At 54.0% G+C, this 24,981-nt stretch overlaps 8 protein-coding genes across 8 annotated transcripts; 4 read left to right on the plus strand and 4 right to left on the minus strand.

Annotated features, from left to right (window-relative positions):
• Nucleotides 1-1,984: 1,984 nt before the first annotated feature.
• Nucleotides 1,985-2,776, minus strand: H6S33_009038 (uncharacterized protein; the record flags this gene model as incomplete). The annotated part of the gene is made up of 1 exon (XM_044840390.1): nucleotides 1,985-2,776. The coding sequence occupies one exon, from the start codon at nucleotides 2,774-2,776 to the stop codon at nucleotides 1,985-1,987; it is 792 nt and encodes a 263-aa protein (XP_044697853.1).
• Nucleotides 2,777-3,328: 552 nt separating this feature from the next.
• H6S33_009039 (uncharacterized protein) lies at nucleotides 3,329-5,394 on the plus strand (the record flags this gene model as incomplete). The annotated part of the gene is made up of 3 exons (XM_044840391.1): nucleotides 3,329-3,561; nucleotides 3,660-4,513; nucleotides 4,565-5,394. The coding sequence occupies 3 exons, from the start codon at nucleotides 3,329-3,331 to the stop codon at nucleotides 5,392-5,394; spliced, it is 1,917 nt and encodes a 638-aa protein (XP_044697854.1).
• A 1,198-nt stretch (nucleotides 5,395-6,592) lies between these two features.
• On the minus strand, nucleotides 6,593-8,219 carry H6S33_009040 (uncharacterized protein; the record flags this gene model as incomplete). The annotated part of the gene is made up of 4 exons (XM_044840392.1): nucleotides 6,593-7,878; nucleotides 7,945-7,970; nucleotides 8,027-8,106; nucleotides 8,169-8,219. The coding sequence occupies 4 exons, from the start codon at nucleotides 8,217-8,219 to the stop codon at nucleotides 6,593-6,595; spliced, it is 1,443 nt and encodes a 480-aa protein (XP_044697855.1).
• A 2,355-nt stretch (nucleotides 8,220-10,574) lies between these two features.
• On the minus strand, nucleotides 10,575-12,065 carry H6S33_009041 (uncharacterized protein; the record flags this gene model as incomplete). Its single annotated transcript, XM_044840393.1, has 7 exons — nucleotides 10,575-10,664; nucleotides 10,726-10,813; nucleotides 10,887-11,433; nucleotides 11,500-11,586; nucleotides 11,647-11,743; nucleotides 11,806-11,859; nucleotides 11,928-12,065. The coding sequence occupies 7 exons, from the start codon at nucleotides 12,063-12,065 to the stop codon at nucleotides 10,575-10,577; spliced, it is 1,101 nt and encodes a 366-aa protein (XP_044697856.1).
• An 842-nt stretch (nucleotides 12,066-12,907) lies between these two features.
• H6S33_009042 (uncharacterized protein) lies at nucleotides 12,908-15,147 on the plus strand (the record flags this gene model as incomplete). Its single annotated transcript, XM_044840394.1, has 2 exons — nucleotides 12,908-13,008; nucleotides 13,122-15,147. The coding sequence occupies 2 exons, from the start codon at nucleotides 12,908-12,910 to the stop codon at nucleotides 15,145-15,147; spliced, it is 2,127 nt and encodes a 708-aa protein (XP_044697857.1).
• A 292-nt stretch (nucleotides 15,148-15,439) lies between these two features.
• H6S33_009043 (uncharacterized protein) lies at nucleotides 15,440-17,458 on the plus strand (the record flags this gene model as incomplete). The annotated part of the gene is made up of 3 exons (XM_044840395.1): nucleotides 15,440-15,546; nucleotides 15,610-17,112; nucleotides 17,182-17,458. 3 exons carry the CDS (start codon nucleotides 15,440-15,442, stop codon nucleotides 17,456-17,458), a joined length of 1,887 nt encoding a protein of 628 aa, XP_044697858.1.
• A 1,673-nt stretch (nucleotides 17,459-19,131) lies between these two features.
• On the minus strand, nucleotides 19,132-19,503 carry H6S33_009044 (uncharacterized protein; the record flags this gene model as incomplete). The annotated part of the gene is made up of 1 exon (XM_044840396.1): nucleotides 19,132-19,503. The coding sequence occupies one exon, from the start codon at nucleotides 19,501-19,503 to the stop codon at nucleotides 19,132-19,134; it is 372 nt and encodes a 123-aa protein (XP_044697859.1).
• A 2,191-nt stretch (nucleotides 19,504-21,694) lies between these two features.
• H6S33_009045 (uncharacterized protein) lies at nucleotides 21,695-22,619 on the plus strand (the record flags this gene model as incomplete). Its single annotated transcript, XM_044840397.1, has 4 exons — nucleotides 21,695-21,763; nucleotides 21,886-21,901; nucleotides 21,979-22,006; nucleotides 22,091-22,619. 4 exons carry the CDS (start codon nucleotides 21,695-21,697, stop codon nucleotides 22,617-22,619), a joined length of 642 nt encoding a protein of 213 aa, XP_044697860.1.
• Between the last annotated feature and the right edge of the window lie 2,362 nt (nucleotides 22,620-24,981).

Consider the following 24,981-nt stretch of genomic DNA (forward strand, 5'->3'; position numbering starts at 1 on the left):
GTCTTTACCGCTCACCAGGACACCCCCCTCACCCGGATAGTTGATAATGATTGGCCGAGAAGAGGCATAGAAGCCTGTAACAACGTAGATCCTTTCGTTACTATGTCAACTGCCCGGGTTCACGCGAGGGGGGTGTCCTGATGAGTGGTGTAGACATCTATTGCTCCAGGGGCCGGGGAATATTATGACTTCCCAAATGATTTGTCACTTTAGTGAGGCTCCCCAACGGGCTAGTCCGTTTAAGAAGGTCACAGACAGTTATTCCCCACAAGACCGCTCCATTTCGAAGGCCATAAACCAGGGAGGGACCTTTGAAGCTCTCCGTCTTGAGCTCCTTTGAATACAGGCCCGAGCACTCGCCAGCCTCCGGGCTCATATACTAATTGAGATATGCTCAAGGAGGAACCCTTTTGATCAGTGACGGAAGATTCATCTGCTGGCAGCAAACGGTGCATAACCTAATATGCGAGGGGCACGTGGATTACCACTTAGTAGACTTGCTATCAATAGGACAGATTGATTAGTTCTGTAGTGGCGATATATTAGTCTCCTTGCCATCTCTTGCTTTTGGTGTTGGGGTGTGTGTGTGTGGTTGGCCATGGAAATTAGTGATGTTTGTGTTTGGGGACGGGGAGCCTTCTGGCGGTGGGTCTGGTCAATACTGCTGACACTGTAGTGCCGGGCAATAGAACGATAGGAATGGTAGCAACGACGTAGGACTGGTATGGTAGAATGTAGGGCTGCTTGGTCTGCTGATATGTTACCCTGTATGTGCACAGAGAAACGTCGTCCCGCCATATCCACACCCTCACATCCGGCACCCAGCACCATATGGAGTGTTTTAATACGCCAGATAGATTTGTGCCTATGTCGTCCAAAGATTGCTGATAAGACCGTATGTTGTTCTGAGGCAGCATGTATTTTTGGTGCGGCATCATGAGCTATCACTCGCTCGTTTCTAGGGACCGGAGGTGTCACAATTGGCTCTGTAACCACGGCCATCGCCAGATGGAATTGAGGTAAACATGACTGGCTCTCGGGCAGACAGTGTTACCATTGAATTGGTCCGGAGGCCTTGGTTCCTCAACTGCAACGGACGAGAAAGCTCGGGGGTTTGGGTCCCGCCTTCAAAAGCAAGTGAATGCCATGGCTTTGAAGCTCTGGATGCCGAAGACCGTATGGCTGATACACGATAGAAGGGGGCCCGTCTTAAGCTGCTGCCGTAAGGCTTATATCTAACCATCGTGAACAGTCAACGACTGCCAGCCCTGGCTGTGATTCCATATGGAGAGATATTATGTATATCAAATCGTTCGACTCTGTTCTGTGGAATGTGACCCGAATGGTAATAAATGCTATCTTGACATATCGTTACGTCTAGTAGCTTTCCTAGAGCATCTCGTAGTACTAGTACGCCCAGTCGGGCTTTATCCTTGGCATTCAAATAGCACCTGGGACGAAAAACACACATGGCGAGTGTGGCCTAACGGTTAACACTCGCCCCCGGACGTAGACACCGTGCGGTTGCGCCACCTTCGATTACAGAAGGTCAACGGTTCAACCCAGGGGTGGGGGTAGTAGATATGGGTCTGGCCATATCTGCAGTACCTTTTGTTCTTTTTTTCGCACCGCTAAAAAAATACCTTAAGAGCAAGTTATTTGTAATTTAGCACCCTAATTTTATGGGCGTTGAATTTGGCCCTCCGTGTCCGCCTGGCGTGACGATTTATTTCTCCTGCAATCGCCAGCCTCAATATCGCAATTCACTCTTTGCAGTTTCCGTTACAATGCTGCGATAGACTGTCGCATATAAGGCTGTTAAACACTGCTACTCATAAAGCAGTGCATCAAATCACTAGAGTGATATTCCTGCTACTGTTCTGCGCCGATATCAACCCAGCAACCAGCACAACTCGCTACATATATCGCAATTCATAGACACATTAATATACAAACCGGAAAAGAGAATCTAAACCCATGCACCCTACACACCCACCAATGCCGCCTTCGCCTTCGCCTTCGCCTCCCCCTCCTGGGTGCTCCTCAACTCCTTATACCCCAGCACCCTCCCCTCCTCAAAGAAGCCCAACAGGACATCCATATCCGGCTCATCCATATCACACAGCTCCTCCAGGCTCCACGACTCACACACCCTCGACATCCACTCCATCCTCTTTGGCCCCTGCGCCGGCTCGGGCGCCACCTTCCTCAGCCTCTTCCTCAGCTCGCCCACCCTCACAATCGCATCGCCCACATTCGTCGGCAGCGTCTCCGCAATCTGGCGCCTCACAATATTCGCAATCTTCGGCCCATTCCCGTTCGTCGACACCATGATCTGCAGCGGGCCATCGCGGTGCACGCTGCCAAAGTAGAAGTCGCACTCGGGGGGCACGTCGGCAACGTTGACGGGGATGCGGTGCTGCTTGCACAGCGTGTAGATCTCGGACGAGGCGACGGGGTCGTCGACGGCGGTGAGCACCATGGCGATGGCCGGGTCGTCGAGGTCTGTGGGGAGGAAGTTGCGGTCGACGTGCGTGACGAGGTTGTGGGCGATGCGGTGGGCGACCTCGGGGACGAGGCCGGCGGTGGGCGTGATGACGGTGACGAGGGCGTCGGCGTTGAGGAGGGCGAGGATGCGGCCGGCGGCGACGTTGCCGCCGCCGACGACGAGGACGCGGCGGTTGCGCACTTGCCAGGCGAGGAGGAGGGAGCCGCCGGGTTGGATGGCGGGGAACTCGCCCGTTTCGGTGGAGGCGGGCGCGGTGGGGCGGGACATTATGGGGGGGGGGGGGGTGTGTTCTAGCTAATAGATACTGTTATGTGCTCAATTGCCTGCGAGTACGTGCTCTGTGTGGGAATTGGGGGTGAATTGGGCGGACTGGGTGGACTGCAGAGAGAAGATTGTGGTGGGAACGGAGGTGGGGGAGGGGTAATGATCGCATTCACAATTGCAGGCTGATCGATGATTTCCTTTCCTCCTTCTGCTGCCAAGGCGGGACCCTCCACTCCACGCCCCCTGTTCCTGTTTCAGGTTTGCCTGTGCAGTTGAGCCGCGCCCCCACACAGCACCACACAAGTTACAACAGCTAATCTACATAGTGCACTGCACATATCATCACAGCTCTTGCATCTGCGCCTTCTCCGAGGAACATCACTCCGGAGCATTCACATTCACCTTCACATTCACACAATCAACCAGTCAATACACGAGCTAATAAGATATTCACAGCCCTGGATACCTAGCTAGGTATACATATCAGCTTCAGCTGCCGGAGATACCACACCCCCTATCTGCCCCCCCCCCCACCCCCCACCACACCACACAACCATGAACCCACGCCCCACCCCCGGCGGCCGGATCCTCGGCAGTGCAGCCGGCCGCCGCAGCCTCTCCCCCGCCATAACCTCCGCCGGCCGCATCTCGCCCTCCGCCAGCTCCGTCTCGCTCAACTCGGACTTTGGCAGTCTCCGGGACGGGGGGGCGCCGAGTGTGTCCGGCGGTGATACCCTGATCTGCCCCATCTGCTCGGAGGAGATGGTGACGCTGCTGCAGCTCAACCGGTATGCACCCATTCCCTCTCTCTCTCTCTCTCACTCACATATGGAAGGGGAAGAAAGAGCTAACAAGTGCGGTGGTGGTGGTGGTGGTGGGCGGCCAGACACATCGACGACATCCACAAAGAGCTCGACGCCCCCGAAAAAGACGACATCAGCACCTGGTTCCGCAAACGCATCATCAAAGCCAAGACCTTCCAGCCCGTCACAGTCCTCAACCAAAAGCTCAAAGGCCTCGACGTATTCGAATCCAACGACGCCCCCGCCCCCACCACCAACGGCGGCAGCGGCATCAGCAGCAGCATAGCCGCCGCCGAGGCCCCCGACCCCGACATCGCAGTAACAAGATACCACTGGCAGCGCTCCACAAACGACGACTACTGCCTCGACCCCGTGTGCCAGAAGCCCCTCGGCGCGCTCAACGGCTCCGTCAACTGCCGCAAGTGCGGCCGCCTCTTCTGCGAGGAGCACACCATGTACCAGATCAAGCTCTCGCGGTCGGCGCAGCACGAGCCCGTGCGCGGCTTCTGGTGCCGCGTGTGCGAGACGTGCTACAAGTCGCGCGAGGGCTACAACGACCACCAGGGGCTGGTGCGCGACCACACGGCGGAGTTTGCGGCGATCCGGCGCAAGACGGTGGACCGCGCGTATCTGGAGGTCACAAGGCTGGAGAAGCGGCTGACGAAGCTGACGCAGCTGCTGGTGGCGCCGCAGGCGGAGGTGGGCGCGGGCGGCGGGTTTATCAAGGCGGTGGCGAGCCTGAGGGGGCAGAGGAGGGCGCTGGAGCAGTCGGTGGTGGCGTGGGAGGAGGATGCGGATGTGCATGTGTGTCCGTACTGCAAGCAGACGTTCTCGCAGTTTGGGCTCAAGAGACACCACTGCCGGCTCTGTGGGAAGGTCGTCTGTGGAGACCTCCGGACCGGCTGCTCGACTGAGGTCGGGCTGAACGTATCAGCCAGTACGTCCCCCATTCCCCATTATCAAAACCAATACTAACACTCTCCCGCAGACCCCAACCCCAACACCCCCACCACCAACTCCCTCTCCGAAAAGCCCTCCAACGACCTCTCCCTCGACCTCCGCATCTGCACCACCTGCAACACCACCATCTTCTCCAAACGCGACTTCGCCCTCTCCACCACGCGCCCCCACCCCTCAACACGCACCTACAGCGCCCTCGTGCAATTCCAAACCGGCATCAAGACCATGATGCCGCGCTTCCAGCGCCTCCTCGCCGCCCTCCAGGACCCCACCAAAACGCAGACCTCCACGCAGCTGCTCGAGGCCACAAAGACGCGGAAGCGCCTGCTCGACACGTTCGCGCAGTACGACGCCGCCGCGAAGCGCATGCTGGGCCTGCCGACGGACTCGCCGACGCAGCTGCGGCTCCAGAAGGCGGTGCATCAGGCGGCCGCGCTGTTCCTGCACCTCAACATGCTGCCGCTGAAGGCGCTGCCGAAGGTGCTCGGTGGCGGCGGGGGCGGCAGCAAGAGTAAGCGCGCTTCGGCGGCGGCGGCGGTGGCAAGGGTGCCCGGGAGCGCGGTTGTGAATGGGGGTGCGGCGGCGGTGGTGGGGCCGTCGTCGTCGAGGGCGCTGACGATGGTGTCTGTTGCGGCGCCGGCGAAGAAGGATGATGATGATGATGCGCGGGAGAAGGAGATGAAGGAGGAGCTGATGGTGCTGGAGGAGCAGCGGTTCCTGGTGGGCGAGATGCTGGGCGAGGCGAAGGCGCGCGGGGTGTTTGATGAGGTTGCGGCGCTGGCGGGGAGCTTGGAGGAGCTGGATAGAGAGGTGGAGAGGGTTGGGGGCTTGATTGCAGAGTTTGAGATGGGGAGGTAGATGTGGGGTTTTTCTTGGGGTTGCTTTCTCTTTTTGTTTTGTTTTTGTTTTGTGCGTTTTATATCAAGGTTTCTTCGGGGCATGGAGCATGGGCTGGCGTTTTTTCCTCTCTCTCTCTCCTTTTGGTTGTGGCTTTTCGTTTGTTTAGAAGTGTGGTATTGCATGGGGGATAGATATCCTGGTGCGCGACTTCTCCGTTCTCCTTGTGTCTAGTGCGTATGGTATATAAACAGTTTATTACATCTCGTTATCACCATTCATTAGATTCTCCATTATCATAGATTCTTAGTGCCGTTGTTATAGAGCGTGTTTTTCCATATAGTAAAGTAGAGTGCTTCCGATAGAATAGAGCTGTTGTAATGGAAGAGAAACAATCGATCAATCGATCAATCAATCAATCATTGCAATTGAAGAGACATTTTAGGGCGCCGAGTGATGGTTTGTGAAGTTTGGAAACGGTGTAACTACATGTACCAGCACGTATTGATAGGTATGAGCAATGGATACAGTATCAGAAATGGGGGGTACAACTGATATGGCATCAGTACGGCATTGTGAGAATATGCCGCTTTATCTCCGTATTTTGACAAAGTAAACGGTAGTGTTACCGCGGTGGTACATACGGCATTGCCAAAGACTGCGGTAGTCATTTTATCCATGTTTCTGTCACTGTACTTACCTACCTTCTAACTACCCACCCTGAATACAAAAACAGACAGTGTGCTGGTCAAAAGAAAGAAAAGACATCAGTATCCTGGCCCACACGTAATATCTTACCACCCGGGTGTTTTGTTCCCCTACCAAGCCCTCGCTCTTAGCCAGACCCGATAAGTGTTATAACAATCATTTACAGTTACGAGTATAAATAACCAAGCTAGGACTCCAACTTCATGCGGATAGAGACTAGTACGGAAACCTTAGATTCCAACCAACGTCACGCAACAGAACAGTGAAAAAAAATATCAATCTTCATTTCCTAACGTACGCACGCACCCAGCAAAGCAACCATCACGCAAACAAACATGTAACTTATAAACAATCAGTCCGACAAAAAATAGTGCTAAGAAGAAAAGGTAAAGAAAAAAGGAAAAAACGCCCCACCCTCTCGAATTCTCCAATCAATGGCATCCCCTAGCTAACAAACCACCAACAACAACGTTCATCTAAGCTTACACACACGCAACTCACTAACCACCCCCTAAAACCTATCCGGCAACACAACGGGCGCGACCAAGGTCCAGGTATACAACCCATAGCACACCCACGCACTAACAATCTTGACCCAACTCGCCGCATACGTCCTCCCCACGGGCGTAAAGCTATCCTCATCGCCCTTACCCGGCTCCAAGCTCATCGTCAACAACGTCGCCGTCCACGCCGTAGCCAAAAAGAAGATAATATGGAATCCCGTGTAGCTGTACTGCGCGCCAAACTTCTCGTCATCCGTGCGCGCAACCCTGTCGTCCTCATCGTCGCTCTCCTCATCCAGCGCCGACGCCGGCAGCGACCCGTCGTCGACAGCGCGGCGGAGCGCGCGCGCCCTCATCTCCGACCTGCTAGGCTCGGTGGTGATGAGCCCGTGCTCCGAGTCGCTGACGGCGGTGTAACCGCCGTTGGCGGGCGATGAGGTGCCCTTGCTGAGAGGGCCGACGCCCTGCGAGGCCGCGCGGGTGGTGGTGTATGCGATTGTCAGGAACGTAACGATGGCGCCGAGGACGATTGAGGCGGTTCGGGTTCCGCGGGCGCGGAGCAGCGGGTTGCACTGTTTGTCGTCGGGCTCCATGGAGACGGCGGACATGGTCAGGTATGTGCAGTAGATGGCGACCATGGCGGACTGTGCGAGCCCCGCGCGGGAGTTGTATTCCTGGACGGTTGGGTGGATTGAGATGAAGGAGACGCCGAGGAAGAGGAGGAGGTTGATGGTGATTGCGGCCTGGTTCATGGAGCAGCCTTGGCCGGCGAAGAAGATGTACATGACAATTGTGAGGGCGATGCTGCCGACGTACATTCCGAGGGTGCTGCCGAGAAGGATGCCGCGCCATGCTTTGGAGTCGGATTCGTCAATCTTCTCGAGGCAGGTTTCGGCCCACGTGTGTGCAAGATCAACGAGTAGGATGAGACCAAGGAGCAGGAACAACATGGCGCCAATAAGCGCAAAGTAGTTACCCCAGACCAGGAAGAAGCCCTCCGGAATGAGGAACGTAACGACAATAAGGAGGAACCAAGCAATAATTTTGGGGCCCCAATATCCATTCTGGATAGCAGCGCGCCCATCCCGTGTACTATTAACACCCAGGAGAATGATTGCGAGGATAGCGTGGAAGATGCCGAGGGCGAACTGAATACGGTGGACTGCGACGAAGCCATAGCACTTCTCGCCCATGCAGGATATCGGAAAGTAGTCGAGGGCGAGGTGTTCCAGCCTCTTGATGGCCCACGGCGTGAGCATGATCCACGAGAGAATGCAGTTTACGAGAAATATTACTATATACAGTTAGCCTCGAGAGCTCTCCGGGTTCGGCATCTTGAACTGTGTATGGGGTTCCATACAGGCATAGGAGATCCTCGTAGCAGTACTAGGACACTGTTAGCCTCCTGATTCCCAGAACCCGCTCCCCGCAGAATGACATACCTGCTATTGCACTTTCCACAGGCACTGCACAGAGCAGAGCACGCGGCGGCACCGCAGCATGATAACAGGAAAGACCCGACCTAGCAAGGAGTCAGTCAGTCAATAACAACCAGATCCCTGTGGCGAAGAAGCGCTTGCTTACCGAGTAGAGGCCGGGAACAGCGAGAAACGGAAGGGAGAGAAGAGCGCCCATCGTCGAGTTGCCAGGCGGTTAGTTGGTAAGGTGGAGATGGTGTTTGGTTAGGATGTGAAGGTTAAAGGTGTATGCGCGTACATCAGTTTGGGGTGGTGCATGTGGCGGTGCAAAGCCACCATGTCCCTGCAGGCGCCACATATCGGAAGATGACGTCATGAACTTCCACAAGTTTCAAACATGTTTTAGATAGCTCTAACTAGGTATCGGGTGCCTTTGCTTGGAGCGTTGGGGGGCAAAGGGGGCAGGGGCGTGTGTAGAGAAGGCCCATAATCTGGACCCAAAACTGTGTTTTTTTCCAAGAGTTGCATTTTTGAGCGAGAAACTGTGTTTTCGCTCACACAAACTGTGGTTTAGATAGAAAACTATATTTTTGCCTACGTAAAATTTCTCGAGAAAAAATTTCTCGAGAATTCTTTCTTCCGTGTATAGATTTATCAGGTTTAAATATAATAACTGTTAGAGTAGCTATTAGTTGTGCTCGAACTCGCACCAGTTGGTTGATCATGACTGCCCGCAGCCCGCTCATGACTTTCTCTTTGAACACGGCCTAACCTTGTCCCCAACCTGTCGGTGTATAATCAGGCTCAAGAGTCCTGGATCCATACTCAATTCCTTAATCCTGGTATTAGGCCTCGGTGTGGGCATCCCTTTATGAGTCCCCCTCTCTGTCGATCATGTGATATCACTCGACCCAAATTATCAGCCCGAAGCACGCATGGGGCCCGGAAACTTAGGGCCTGTTTGAGAGCGGCATCAAATGGGACTTCGGGTGGCTAAAACTCTATTTCTTGTGGTTGGGGTGCCGTTATGCTGGCCCTGATCATGAAAATAACGTTAGCTGCTTCAACACATACACAAAAAGCAACTCTAGTGGCCTGCTAATTTCGGCCGCCGTAACCGTCACGATCTTGTCTCTGTCCCATTCGCAAGCCCTGCCTATCGTATCGTCGTCGGTCAATAGGACGTATCCAGCCTTTAGGTTGCCTGCTCATATGTCATACCAATGGGACAGTTAAAATAATTAGTCGGACATGTTTTAATTAATGATTTATAGTTTGGCTATATCCCGCTCAAATACAAAGCAATACAAGTCCTGGTAGTGTAATGGCGCACACTCTCACTTATAACACTAAAAATGTTAAAATTGAGAGAGGTATGTCACTTTTTTCTTTTTTCTGGGAGAGGTGCCAAGGCCGTAGTGCCCGTGATTGCTGTAGGGGGGCTTGTTAGCTGTGATTGCTGTTGGGGGCTTGTTAGCTGTTCGAACCGAGGTGCTATTAATATTAACAGTACATAACTCTTCGTATTTGCTGACCCACCCAGCGTTCCAGTGTATAGGCATCCTATACACCCGTCTTGTCCCATTGATGGATGGATCGACCGAAAGACCTGACATCCAGTATTTGGGACGTCCAATCACCGATGACGACCCGATAGGCAGTATCCGGTGTATGGGACAGGCCAGGTAAAAAGTACTCTTCCTAGCCGTTAGGTTGTTCCTATGGCCGTGGGCACATGTACCTACGCCATTAGACCTTCTTCCGCTAGGATATCGAACCTTCGCGCTTAAGTTGGCTGTTTTGGCACTTCTAGACGGCGCTTTTGAGCCTGATCCAGAGTTGGAAATTCTACCTACACAACAATGTCACTTGCTAGGGTGTTTTAGTGGTGCTTGTACCTACATAAGTGTTTTCAAATACATTAGCGGAGAAAGAAGGCCGTAATATTAGGTAAGACTTTATATCCTATACTCGAATCTAGTCTCCGGTCACTCGGATGCAGCTTTTTGTCCTAATAACCCACGAGGAGGGCCCAATAAGCTCCAGGAAATGGCAATAAAAGAACAAAAAGTACTTGCTGAGGAATATATTTTTCACCTCGTGACCTACTGATGACCATGGGAATTCAACCCACTCGGTGTTCATGCAAGACGAGCTGTCTACCCCTAGACTACACCCGCCCACACAACCCCCAGCAGCCCGGAAGTGATCCTTAATGGAGGTGAGGGTAAAGCGAGCTAGCTGCTACATGCAAACCGAGTCGGACTATCTCTTTCACTTTTATGTGCGGCACTGGCATGCTACCTCTATAACCTTCACTGGGATTGAAGTAGTGTTAGGAATTACATATATACATCCAGCGTTACTTGATAGCCCTTCTCCCACCTGCGGCACTACAGTTTACTAGTAGCTGGAAAGATTGCTCTCTTTACCCATTGCTTCATCAACTACTATGCGCTTTCAGCGTAATTTATTGAATTACTTAGTCCATAACCAATATATAGTTCCCTTACGACCCCATAGCTGACCGGAACCGGCTCCCACATACAACGAGTGATAAACCATGACCACTCTACTCCTTATCCTTCGGCACCATATCCGGCAGCGGCCCCACAGGCGTGATGCTATGGGGGTTGATCTGCGTGTGCGATTTCGTATAATGCTACCCCACACCATCAGCAATGCAAACCACAGACAGAGAGGGAGAAACACCCCAAACCTACCTTCTTGATATGCTCAAAGTTCGTCGTGTCCTTGAACGCAGGTATATCCCAATACAGGTGCCTTAGCCACTTATGAAGCGCCGGATAACTAAAACACACCCATCATATCAGTCCCCCCCAGCTCCCACTCCCCACATCTCTCACCAGGGGCGAAAACATACTCATGCCTGATCATGCCCACATTGCACTTGAAGTGCTGCACATACACCGGATCGAACCTCACAATCGTCGTAAACAGCCGCACATCCACCTCCGTCAGCTCATCACCTAACAGATACTTCCCCGGTGAGGCAGCAAGTATATCTTCCAGCCACTGCAACGACTCAAACAGCGCCCCCATCGCCGCCTCATACGCGCCCTGCGACGTCGCAAAACCGGCTTTATACACCCCGTTGTTGACCGTATCATACACCCACTCATTCATCCCATCAATCTCGGCCCTCCTCCCCTCCGGCAGCAACCACCCCCCGCGCTTCTCCGCAGGCACAAACTCGTCAAACTCCTCATACAGCATGCGTATGATCTCGCTGCTCTCGTTGCTGACAATGGCGCCGCTCTTCGTGTCCCACAGCGTGGGCACGGTGAAGCGGCCGCTGTAGTCTGGGTTGACGCGGTGGTAGATGTCGCGTAGGAAGGAGGCGCCCGTCACGGGTTCGGGCGCCGTGGCCATCTCAGTGCTGGACTCGGAGGGGGTGGCGAAATGCCAGCCTGCGGGGTGGGTATTAGTGGTGTGTTGTAGGGAGGAGAGGGAGTGGGGAAGGTGGAGAGAAATACCGCCTTGCGTCATGTGCCAGTGCACGCTGGAGAAGCTGATGACGTCCTCGAGGCCCTTGAGCTGGCGGACGATTAGTGTGCGGTGAGCTGTTATAGTTTTAGAATCTAACCAATCGTCCTGTACCAAGACTGGGCCGGTGGACTAACCCCAGGGACAGGCATAGCTGACGAAGAGGTGGTAGCGGTTCTTCTCGGGCGGGAATTGCGCGCCGGGGTCGCGGGAGATGAAGTTTCTGAAGACGGACTATAATTTGGCAGGTTGTTAGCTTGCTGCTGCGCCGGTGGAAGGGGGAGGGGGGGGCATACGGGCTTGCGGTTGAATTCGCCGGTTTCTTTGTCGGCCCAGTCCGTCAATTTAGTCTACAGGCGAGTGCGAGTTAGTCTACCAGCTATGGAGCGTATACGATATCGGGATGGGGGAAAGGTACAGTCATGATTGAGAGCTGTCGATACTTCGCAGGTTGTAGCTGTAGTTTTAGTTGCAATGGTCGTATACTCGCAGGGCGGTGAACAAGACGGATGGTAGTGAGCAGCAGTGGGGAGAATAGCGATGCTCTGACAGCCATCTTATATATCCAAACAAGTGGGGTGTGGAATGTAGGGGGGGGAAATATGGGCACGTCCTCCATTCCCCCATATCTCACCGGCAGGTCAGGGCCAATGATGTAATTGGGGGCCGGCATGTATGTAGCTTAATCCACTTTAGTGTGTGGGTAGGGATCATTCTAGTGTGCTGATTTGTAATGGGCCACAAGCATTGGTAAGGCCCGCCGACGGGGGCAGCGGGGCGGTTTGTCAGTGCGTGGATGCGGCTTGTCATTAAGTTTTACAAACAGCATGCAGAGGATATGCGGGGGGGGGGGGGGGGGATGATTGGGCATTGGAGATGGGAAATGGGGGATTAGTAATTGTAGCAGTAAGCAGTAGACGGATATATGGATGGTGGTTCATGTGGGTGCTGTGTGGTGCAGTGTTGGGTGTGTAGAGTGTAGAGTAATCGAGTCGAGTTCCCCCGAGCACCGTCCATCACTCAGCCGGCGGTTTAGGTTTGCGTTCCAATCATTACCCCTCACCATCCAATGATCGAATACACACTTTTTTCAGACAGCTAGTGTGGCTCTAAGCACGTGCCAGGCGTGGGCAACAGTAAGAGAGAGAGCACTTCCACCAGGCAATATAAACTATTCCGCAGGGAGAGATAGAGACCAATTGATTCCTGCAGCTCTCGCCATCAAGCCCCTCACCGCTGCACTTGTTCTTCCTTTCTTTGTTCTCCGTGGACGTCACACAGCCACAACCCTAACCCACACACGCACCCCTAGCCCTGTGCACTCAACGCGTCTCTCCAATTGGCCAAACCTCCACTCGCTCGAGCACAAGATATCACGACCTCAGCTCTCACCCCACAATGCTGCACGAACTGTTCCTGCTCCTCTCCGGGCACACCTCCCCCATCCTGACGCCCAACGGCCTCCCCCCGGACTTTCCCCTCGTCTCGCCGTCAGAAAGGTACCCCACAACCCCCCCCCACATCCCCCCAGTGCTAGCTAGCTAGCCTATATATACTCCTTCATAGCATATCACTCACTAACCCCCCCACTCCCCCGCCCCCGCCTCTCCAGAGCAATCCTAACCTCCCTCTCCTCACTAGGCCACCTACACATCGCCCTGCGCACCTCCTGCACCAAGATCACCACCACGCACCCGAGCACCATCGCCCGCGCCGTCGCCAGCGGCATCGAGACGCACCACCTCCACGCCTTCCGCACGCAGATCCTGACCGTCGAGCGCAGCATCCTCGCGCACCACAACACATCCGGCACATACGACATTGTCTCGCTGGCCAAGGTGCTGGGTGGCTTCGAGGGGTGGGAGCGCACACTGGGCTATCTACATGGCTTGACGACGGCGGTGCTGGCGAAGCGCCTCAATGGCGCGAACATCATTGACCGCCTGAGGGCCGACATCCACACGGGCTTTCCGGCGCTGGAGGCCGTGGCCCTGCACCTGCTGAAGGTGGCCGAGACGGCGTGGCTGCGCGAGGTGGCGTCGTGGGTTCTGTACGGGCGCCTACCGACGAGCGCCTGGGGCGCCGGCGCCGACTTCTTCATCGCCGAGAGCGACGTCGGGGCTCCTGCCACCGACGGCGAGGATGACAGCGCCAGCGGCGCCCTAAAAGAGTACACCCTCAAGCCCACACACCTGCCCAGCTTCCTCCTCGCCGAGACGGCAACCTCAATCCTCTTCATCGGCCGCGCCCTCTCCATCATCCGCCTGCGCGGCACCACCGCCGACACCACCTCCGCCGCCACCCCCTCCCCCGAGATGTCCCTCCTCCCCAGCCACCTCGCGCACCTGCGCGCCCTGTCCTCCCCGCTCAACCCACACACGCTGCACACCTCCATCGCCGCCATCCGCCTCTCGCTCAGCCGGCACACCCTCCAAACCCTCCTCCCCGCAGCGCGCATCATCGACATCGTCCACGTGCTGCGCGAGTTCTTCCTGCTCGGCCGCGGCGAGTTCGCCGTGGCGCTGATCCACCAGAGCAGCGAGGGCGTGCGCAACCGGTGGCGGCGCGCGGCCGCGCCAGCGCCCAGCATGGTGGTCAAAGAGGGCGAGGTGTCCGCGATCTTGACGCGCACGTGGGGGGTGCTCGCGGGGCTGGTGGGCGAGGAGGCGGTCGACGAGCGGCTGGACACAGCGCGCGACCTGCTGTATCTTTCGCTTGCTGCTGCCGGCGGCAGCAGCGGTACCGCAGACAGCTTCAAGAGCCATCTTGTGGGCGTGGGGGTGGCGCTGAACTTCCACTTGACATGGCCGCTGGAGCTGTTTCTGCAGGCGGGGGACCTCGAGGTGTATGACGGACTGTTTGCGTATCTTGTTTCTGTGCGCAAGACGCAGCTGCGGCTGCAGGGGCTGTGGCGGAGCCGGCGGCCGGTGCGGGCCGGTGGCGCGCTGCGCGGGGCGCTGAAGCGGCGGGAGAGGGCAGAGAGGGGGGTGTGGGCCACGGCGAGCCTGGCGGTGTTCTTCCTGGAGACCGTGGTGGAGTATTGGCAGGGCGAGGTGATCGCAGGGGAGTTTGGGCGGCTGTTGGTGGTGCTTGGGGACGGCGTTGAGGACGGGCCTGCGGCCGGTGCGGAGGACGGGGAGGATGATGATGTCGAGATGGCGGAACACGACATCTGGATGGACAGTGGCAGCGCGGCGGAGAAAGAAACCACCCATGACCATAACCCCGGAACTGAACCTAAGAAGCAGCAGGACCCCGAGTCCCTCATGCGCGCGCACCAACTCTACCTCACGCGCCTGCGCCGCGGGCTCTTCCTCGCCGACGGCGTCTTTGCGCCGCTCCTAAAGCGCTTCCTCATCGCATCCGACGGGCTTGCGTCGGCCATCGAGGCGCTGCTACGACGGCACGAGAGCGCGGACCTGAAGCGCGAGGCGGAGGGCGAGGGCGCAGAGGGCTTCGCGGTGAGGCTGTGCGGCGACGTGAGGGCGCTCTTGGGGCGGCTGGTGGGGCGGCTGCAGACGATGGATGAAGAAAGGGATTTTATCGCCGGGGCGGAGGAGGAGGCGGAGAGGGAGGGGGGCAAGATTGATAGGCTGCTGATGAGGCTTGATTTGGGGAATCTGGTGGGGGATGTTTAGGGGGTTTATTCTTTTTTTTTGTTTTGTATTTTTTTAGAGAGCGTAGATGGGATAGTTAGATTGGATTGGTTGTTGATGGAAATGATTGCACGACTGCTTTGTGTGCGTTTCGTGCGAGTGATGGGCTGTGACTGGGCGGCGGTTTTGTGTGTTTACGGATATCTACTTGTAGCTAGCCTGCTTGGCGCGGCTCCAAAAAAGCTTGTTCTCAACCCTGCAGGGCGTCTGCTCCGACAGACAAACACCACAGAAATCCCGCCATCCACTCATTACCCCTACATCCGCACCCACAATGCCACCCCGCCTCCCCCTCCCCCTCCGCCTCCCCCCCGCCCACACCCTCCGCTGCCCCCTCCCCCAGCGCCGCCTCCTCACCGTCCTCGCCATCGAAACCTCCTGGTACCCCCCCCCCCCCCTCCTCCCCCTCCTCCTCTTCTTCTCACACTAACCACCCCACCACAGCGACGACACCTCCATCGCCCTCCTCACCTCCCCCACGCCCCACACCGCCACCCTCCTCGCCCACGAAACCGTCACCTCGCCCAACCGCATCTACGGCGGCATCCACCCGCTCATCTCGACCGTCTCGCACGCCACGCACCTCGCGCCTTTGCTGGCCGCCGTGGTGGCACTGGGCCACAAGCCAGACTTTGTGGCCGTGACCAGGGGCCCGGGGATGCCGACGTCGTTGTCGATAGGGCTGGATACGGCGAAGGGGCTGGCCGTGGCGTGGGGCGTGCCGCTGGTGGGCGTGCATCATATGTTGGCGCATGCGCTGACGCCGAGGCTGGTGGCGGCGCTGAATTGCGCGGCGGTGGAGAGGGCGGCGGCGGCGGCGGCGGCGGCGGCGGCGGAGGGGGGTGCTGGCGGGGTTCCTGAGGGCTCGGAGGTAGTCGCGGAGAGCCATGGAGCGGCCATCGAGAGCTCTGAAGCGGCCCCTGAGAGCACCCAAGCAGCCCTAGAGATTTCTGGCGCGGCCCCAGAGAGTATCAAAGCATCCCCAGAGAGTATCAAAGCAGCCTCAGAGAGTATCAAAGCAGCCTCAGAGAGTATCAAAGCAGCCTCAGAGAGTATCAAAGCAGCCTCAGAGAGTATCAAAGCAGCCTCAGAGAGTATCAAAGCAGCCTCAGAGAGTATCAAAGCAGCCTCAGAGAGTATCAAAGCAGCCTCAGAGAGTATCAAAGCAGCCTCAGAGAGCTCCGATACGTCCCCCTCTCCCACCCAAGCCCCCCCGCCCTCTCCATCTCCCACGGCCCCCAACCCCCCGCTCGAACCCCTCCTCGAAATCACCACGCCCGTCAAAAAATCCCAGATACTCCAGCAGCCCGCACAAACCCCCACCGAAGCCCCTCAATTCCCCTTCCTGACGCTCCTCGTCTCGGGCGGCCACACCCAAGTCGTCCACAGCCGGTCCCTCACCTCGCACAAAGTCCTCGCCGACACGATGGACATCGCACTCGGCGACATGATCGACAAGTGTGCGCGGCAGCTCGTGCCCGCCCGGGTCCTCACCACATACGGCGAGAGCGTCGCCTACGGCGCCGCGCTCGAGGAGTTCTGCTTCCCCGCGCGCGACGGGTCAGACAGGCGGTATGGCTACCGGTACACCCTCCCCGGCGGCAAGGCGCGGGCGGCCGAGGACGAGGCGGAGACGGCGGCCTATGACTGGCAGCTGTCGGCGCCGCTGGCAAAGACGGGGCCGGCGATGAGGAGGCTGGCGTATAGTTTCAGCGGACTAGGGAGCAGTGTGGAGCGGTGTTTGAAGCGGCGGAAGCGGCTGCTGGGGGGTGTTGAGATTGGGGATGAGGAGCGGCGGGCGCTGGGGAGGAAGGTGATGGTGCTGGCGTTTGAGCATGTTGCGGCGAGGATGGTGCTGGGGTTGGAGGCGATGGGGGAGGAGGGGGGGAGCGTGGGGACGGTGGTGGTGAGTGGGGGGGTGGCGGCGAATCGGTTTTTTAGACATGTGTGAGTCTTCTTCTCCCCCTTTCCTTGGTGGGTGGGTGGTGTGCTGATGTGGGGTGGTGGTGGGGGCAGATTGAGGATATACTTGACCAGCAAGGGCTACCAGCACATCAAGATCGTGGTCCCGCCGATGAAGTTCTGCACAGACAACGCCGCCATGATCGCCTGGGCGGGTCTCGAGCTCTACAGAGCAGGCTGGCAGACCGGGCTCTCGGCACTGCCGCTCAAGAAGTGGAGCATGGACGACGATGTCTACATCGAGGGCGAGGAGGACAACGCCGAGCACGGAGTCGGCGGCGTGTTAGGAGCACAGCAGTGGATCAAGAGGGATGTGGAGGAAGAACCTTGATCTTTGTGGGTGTGAGGGAGTGAGGACTTGCTTGCATTTGTACATAGATATGTAGATAGATAGATATCCATTAATTTGATACGTCAGCTTTCGAATGGCTCCAGATAGGTATAAACACTGGTTTTATTGGCTTCTGGGAGTTGTTGGAGGCATCTAGATCAACAGGTAGAAGTTGTGGATCACTTTATCGTAAACCAGTAATCTAATCATTTCCAGCCCCGAATAGATGCATAGGCCAATTGTGCTGAGAACCAACACTACTAGACTCTTGCGGTTCTGTAATCCTAATTAACAGATTCACACCCTTCGAAATTGACTACCACCGACAGGGAGCAATAGTAGCCATCCATATTTTCCAATCCCCCCAATAGCTAGTGTTGGGCGCGAGCCTGTTCGAGACGAGCCTGACATAGAGCTCGAGCTGGCTCAGATTGTGGAAAGAAAGGCTCGGGATGTTCGAGCTCGGGAGCATGGCTCGACCCCCCGTTAGTATAGCTGAAAATAGTCATCTCCATGTACTTTTTTTTCATTTCTAGGATCTATAAATAAGAAAAGAAAGAGAAAAAAAATATTGAATCGGCTCCATCAGGGATTCGAACCCAAGATCTCCCTGCTGTCGTCATAAGTTTCCTAAATCAGGGTGCATAGACCACTATGCTAACAGAGCTTGAAGGTCTGCCTGCTGGCGGAGATAATAAGCTCTAGTAGCAGTAGCAAAGAATGGATGACTTAGGCTAGCTCGAGCTCTGATTAATATAACAGAAAACAGTCATCTTGATATACTTTTTTATTTCTAGGGACGAATTGAGAGAATCTATCTTTGCCATCATCAACTCATTATTTATAGTCCAAAAAGCTCGAGCTTTTCCAATATTAGCTCGAGTTAGCTTGAGCTCGTAAAAATGAGAGCTCAAAGTATTCGAACCTAAAGCTCGAGCCCAATGCTCGAGCCAGCTCGGCTTGTGCCCAACACTACCAATACCGCCATCCAATTAGCGATTAGATTAGTTTATAGCAAAAGCACGAAACAAAACCCTAAAACTTTCTTCACACTACACATGATTCCCAATCAACCGTTATATATCCCCCGACCCAAAAGGCACCAAATTAAAAAGAGAGCGAACACGAGTGCAAAAAACTTCTTTTCTTACACTAGATAAATCAGCCTATCGGTATTTGACGTAATGGATCTATAGCTAAGAGCTCTATATACTGTTCACATCTCTACCCGCAATCCCATGGCAAGTAGAAAGAATACGAAACACACACACTTAAAGCTAGAATTAACTTCCAAGCTTGTGCAATTGGATTCCTATACAGGTGCGGATAGTGCTTTTGACCACGAACCTATAGCTTTGCAGCTTGACTGTTTACCGTTATATGGAGTCTCTAGTCTTCAAAGTTCAATATGCATATATTTCATAGTTCGGACTATCTTTTCTACCACCGCACAAACTAATCAAGCCCAAATACTCGGACAAAAACGCACGGAAAAACAAACTCTATTCTTCCGCTAAAAGAATATTCCTAACGCTTCTAATCACTGCGTCTGTAACTCCACATACTGCAGCAGCTAGCAGACGATCTAGTTTGATATAAAAAGCATGCACGCGGATTACTATTTAACCCGGCCACCGGTGAATCACACACGCACGTAATCCACCCCTCACCGCTCAACCCCCTGCCCGTTCAAACACATTCCCCCTCTCATACTTCTTCTTCCCCTCCTTCGACGCACTCCTATTCCTCCGCGCTGTCGCCACCGTACTGCTCGTCCCCCTACTCCTCCTCTCCCCCGAATCCTCCCGCTGCCTCTTGTACACCTCCTGCGTCACCACGCCAAGCAGCCACTGCACAATCTCGGGCTTCTCGATGATGCCGAGGAAGGGCCGCTGGCAGCACTCGGGGCAGATGCTGTCGGGCCAGCGGTGGGTCGTTTTTTCGACCGCTTCGGTGTGGATCATGTAGTTGCACTCTGTGGAGTTTGCGGAGTAGGATGTGATGTGATGGCCGCAGACGTAGTGGATTATGTTGGGGATGCACATATTGGTGGGTTTTATAAAAGTTTCTTCTTCTTTCTTTTCTTGGGGACCGCTTGGGGTGGAGGATCCAAAGTGTGTTTTATGTAGATGCTGGAGTTGACTTGAAAGATATTGTGAAGGCTCTGGTGGGGGGTTGTAAGTATGTCGTTTTGAAAGGGTGGTAGGGAGGGCAGCTGGGTGTGGGAGGCTCAGACTGTGGTGTAATTGAAAGCTTCGTAACAGTATACGTGATTCAGGTAAGTTAAGTGAGTACTGTTTGCACGATTGTCAGCACACCTGTCCACAAACACCAAACCAAAACTTAAAGCGAAATCACCAGAATCCGCACTTCTCACGAGTGATTATCCATGAACCAAACAAACGTTTCCCGCCCCACGCGAGTTTTTTGTTTGATTTGTTGATTATTAATTCCCCAGCACATGCAGTACCAAGTATAGTAGTAGCACTGTCATTCGATACAGAACAGGTGGATCAACCCAAACAGGGACAGAGATCTGTGACAAAGGCCACGGTTGATTGGTCGACGGAGGGAAGGGCTAAGCCTGTCATGGCCAGTAACTGAACCTAGCCACCTCTCTTTTGCGCTAGCGTCTTTCACGGACGCAACGCTAGACTGGAGCATCATGGCATGTCACTCGGGCACTGGATTTTGCTTGTGCGCTCCAGGGGAATGCACGATAAGATAAGGTCTGCTTTACTAACCGACAGCTGAACACCGGGCTAAGCTCAAACGTAACAACAGCCAGTTAGGTACGGATTCTACCTAGCGACATAATGTAGCTCTCCCTTAGCCGCGGAATAGAAGTATTTCCAACGTCGTGCTTGCTGTATGGAGAGAGTACTATGTATACCCTACTGCACTTGCGCTGGGTGGCTCTTTGCTTTCTCCTCTTCCTCCTGTATCCACTTGGTCTCAGACCTCGTACATACAAGCTCGAGCCCCACGCACGTAAGACACTACTAATATACCCTATATTACGATTCGATTAGAAGAGAAATCCCCCAGGGGAATTTACATGTAGGTAGCAGACATTGGTTATTCTGCACAGCCAGACCGACAACTGAAACACCGCTCGCGATAATTAGATCGGCCCCAGAACAATCCCCGCCCGATATTTCCCCCGAATTGAATCGATTAACACAGTCGAGTATCATCGCTGTTCCACTTTCTCCCCGAACAGACTCTCAACTCGACCTCGCAAAAAACCTACCACCACCGACCCCCCACCCCCCCCCCCGCTCCCTCCCCCTCACCGCTCATCCATATGGGCCGCATCGGGACCATACCCACAGAGTATTCGTAGAGCAGAGCACATCATCATAGCAACCCACACACGTGCTCCATTACCGTTTTGTCTCACCAGGTTCCGCACCCACACACGCCATTGCGGGTCCACACCAAATGCCCGATCCTGGGAAGATATAAAGTTTGCGGAGATCACAGATTCTCACCGTCGCACGATCCTGCCCTATCGCCCCGAGTACTACCTACATACATGATGTACCCACATATCATATATCTATCCCTATCGTGTCCGAGCCTGGGTCGGCCGGTCCGATCCTGCAGGTCACAGGAGACAAAGTGTTACAAGAAACACAATGGGCATTTTTTATGTTTCTGTTTCTACTTCTGTTTCTGATTTCTGTTTCTGCGTTTCTGTTTCGTTCATGCACTCAAACCCGCAACTGGAACTGCACCTGTACCTGCAACACATACCGTACCTGCAGCAGCAGCAGCAGCAGCAGCAGTGCGCACAACGAAAAGAGTGTCAGAAATAGGAAACAGCTCATCTGAAGCAACAGCTTCAATTCTATCCGCAGAAAAGTCGATATGAGATGTTTCACGGGCTAATCACTCCGAAGCAGAAACACCGTTCCAACCACATTGTTTCTTTTTTTTTCTGTTTCGTCACCAATTCAAATTGACCTCCACACACATTAACAAACAGTAATAATGTACATAGGGTTAGGGTTGTTATCACACTTACTCACTTCCACTCAACACAGTAAACCTGCTTGCTTACTAATCACAACTCAACTACGAGGGAAATCGAAACCCGGTAAGTGATTTCGGGAGCTTTAAACACTGAACGGAACGTACGCGCTGAGCCGTTCTGTTTTCCCCCCATAATTCACAATTTCCGCCAGCCCCCCCGCAATCTACTAATAGACTACCGCATAACCCTCAGGAGCCATGGCCGACGATAACGAGGATAAAGATGTGCTGGCAGCTCTCGATAAGGAGGCTTCTGAGTACTTGAAGGTATGTAGTATACTGCCCCCCACCCCCGGCCCCCGCGATGAGTAGTAGTTGGTAGGAGGGGGAAGAAGGGTGGAGGAATATGAGGTTCATGAGTTCAGATTGCTGATGCTGCTGGTGAACAGGACGCAGAGATATCTCGTATGCCCCTCCTCTCCCCTACTGGCCATTTACAAGTAGTTTGGAGTTCAACTACTGACATGAGTTACGCCCCGCAGGAATCCTAAATGCCTTCAAACTCGACGCGTAAGTTCCCCCTTTCCCCTCCCCCCTCATCACGACCCTCCGCTATCACAGAAAACTGACCTCCACCCCCCCACCCCCAAATAGCTATGCCATCCTCGACCTCAAACCCGGTGTGCCCGAGTCCGACATCAAAGCGCAATTCCGGCGCAAATCGCTCCTGATCCATCCCGACAAGACGTCCAACCCGCAGGCGCCCGACGCCTTTGACCGCCTCAAGAAGGCGCAGGGCGTGCTGATGGACGAGAAGCTCCGCGAGCGGCTGGACGAGGCCATCGCCGACGCACGCATGCTGCTGATCCGCGAGAAGAAGTGGACCGTCGACAACCCGGAGCTGGTGACGGACGAGTTTGCCGTCGAGTGGCGGGAGAAGACCAAGCATGTGCTGATCGACAACGAGCTGCGCAAGCGCAAGCAGCTCAAGGCGCAGATGGCCGAGGAGGGCAGGGAGAAGAGGAAGGTGGAGGAGGAGATGGATGCGAGAAAGAGGAAGAGGGAGAGTGAGGTTGCGTGGGAGGAGACGAGGGATCAGAGGATCAATAGCTGGAGGGACTTTAAGACGAAGGGGGAGAAGGAGAGGTCCAAGAAGAAGAAGAAGATGGCGCCGATCGGGTAGTTTGGCGGGGGAGGGGGGTAATCGTTGTTTCTTCTTCTTTTGCGCCTTTTTCGTTCTTTCTTCTTTGTCTTTTGGTTCGGTTGGGCTCTCTCTTGCTACTGTGCGTGCTGGTTCGGGTTTCCTTAGTATTTTTCTTCCTGTATTTTCTTTCCTTTTTTTTTTCTTTCTTCAATAGTTAGAGTCGGCAGTGCGGGCCATATCGTGAGCGTGCGGGGAACCCAAGTAAACTACCGCTCTTCTCCTCCTCATCATCATCACAACTCTAGAATAAGCTTAAACAAACTGTCATACCCAATGTTGTCACAATAATATAAGCAAGCAAGGGGGTGCACAGTTGTCCATTGATCAGCAGCTGAAACAATCATTAGAGTATTAGACATCAGACCATATATACGCATTGTATACCATGACATGACCATGCAAGACGTACTTGAACCAGATGCTGTATCAACATGTGTCTATCCATCCATTCATCTACTCCATCGGACATACTGCATCCCATCTCATCCAGAGTAGTTACGTAGGGTCACTCTGTATGCAATGTCAAGCCATCATGCTATTGGACCGGACAATAATAAACCCCAACCTTACGTATATGAGGCTACTACTACATGAAAGTACTTAGCAACTGTACTTATTACGCCGACTCAAATAAGGCTGCGCACTGCCGGCCGGGTGACGACCACATACCTACTTCTTACTCTCCTACACAGTCAGGCGCGCGACGATCACGACAGCTACCAGCTAGCTAGTTAATTATGCTCAAGCTTTCGATCTCATAGCGGGTACCTTCTTTATCCTCTCCGTCACCGATCGAAAAAAGCACAGAAGGTCTCGAATTCAAAACTCCAGTATTCCAATTCCCTAAGAGATGTCTTCACCCTGTGAAGAAGAATAGCCAAAAAAAAGCTGGGTTGCACATCGATCATGCAGATGGCAAGAACCAGTACCAAGAACCACCACGCCCCCAACCTTTATCCTACAACCTATCAACAACATCGCGCGGTAGAACAATACATACAGACAACGCAGAAGAAGGAATAGAACTAGAAAAGAAGCGAATGTGATTAAAGAAAAAGGAGGAAGGATGAGAAGGTAGATGCATATATACTTATGCTCGAAATCGAGAAAAAAAAGGTAAGAGATAGAGAAATATTCAAGTCCATTTAAAGAAGTACAAGAAGAAGAAACCCAACAAAGAGAAAGAAAGGAAGAAAAATGAAAGAAAATAACCTTAAACCCCCATAATAGCCAGTCCATAAAGTTGAATCTCAGCCAACTTGCGGTAACATACAAGACTTGGACAAACTAAGGAAATCCTTGAAATAATTTAACACGAAGAAAAAAAAGTACCCTCGATATCATACCCCTCCCTCTCGCCATTAACACTCCCTTTTGTGCCCACAACCCCTTTATCGCCGATTCCCATTGTAGGTTAACGATCCAGTGAAATAGGAAATAAAAACATCAAGAGAAAACTAAATCAGAGAAAAGAAAAACAGCAAAAACGATAACAGCAACTCCCGCTATAATCGTACAATATTCAGGATCCTATCCGTCCGCTATTACCACCAATCGCATGATTTCCCTCTACCCTCTCTCCTTTCCGAAGAAACGCATTTGTGGTCGAAATATATGTGCATGGGGTCTCCTTGCTCCCCGGTTGCTTCTTCAAGGTTGGCAGGCTGGCTCACGTCCCGAATATCCTATTATTACCGCGCCCGTTTTCGTTCGTCTGGGCTTATCACTACGGCTGGTAATAATGTCCAACACCAACCAGTCACGCTGTAAGGTTCATCTCTTGGTGTTCCCGGCCGCAGTTCCATTCGGGAATTTCTCCCGCGTGTGTAGATTGGGTGGGGCTGACAAAGTAGGCATGCGTCCCGGGAAGCAAAACTCAGTCAGTGACTGCTGACCCATGCAAAGATCCGCCTCTTCCCATACCGGTAGGTTCTCGTTTCCTACTTCTTTCTCCTTATTTCCTCTCGACCCCAAGCAATTCACCCAGGAACCAACATAAACCCAGCGTCCACCTACCCGCTAGCTATTTCCCCAAAATCCCCAACGAAAGTTAATAAACCCACCCCCAAAGCCACAGTATCAACACCACAACCCACTAAGCGCCTTTCCCAGATTGACAAAAATTGAAAAGATTAACAAAAATTCAGAACGAAGACCAGTCTGCACTGATATCTTTGAGAAACCGCGTCCCGAAATCTCATAATGTCATTCCAGCATCTCATGGACATCTATCCGTTCACGTCTTGGTGTGCTGCTGTCCGATTGTCGTCTATCGCTTGAGGCACTCAAATGATTTCTATCCCAATCATTCCCGTTCGACTCCACTCTTTTCAGCTGTAAG

This window comes from Morchella sextelata (genome assembly GCF_020137385.1).
Source record: "Morchella sextelata strain SCLS chromosome Unknown scls_3, whole genome shotgun sequence".
Classification (NCBI taxonomy): Eukaryota; Fungi; Ascomycota; class Pezizomycetes; order Pezizales; family Morchellaceae; genus Morchella; species Morchella sextelata.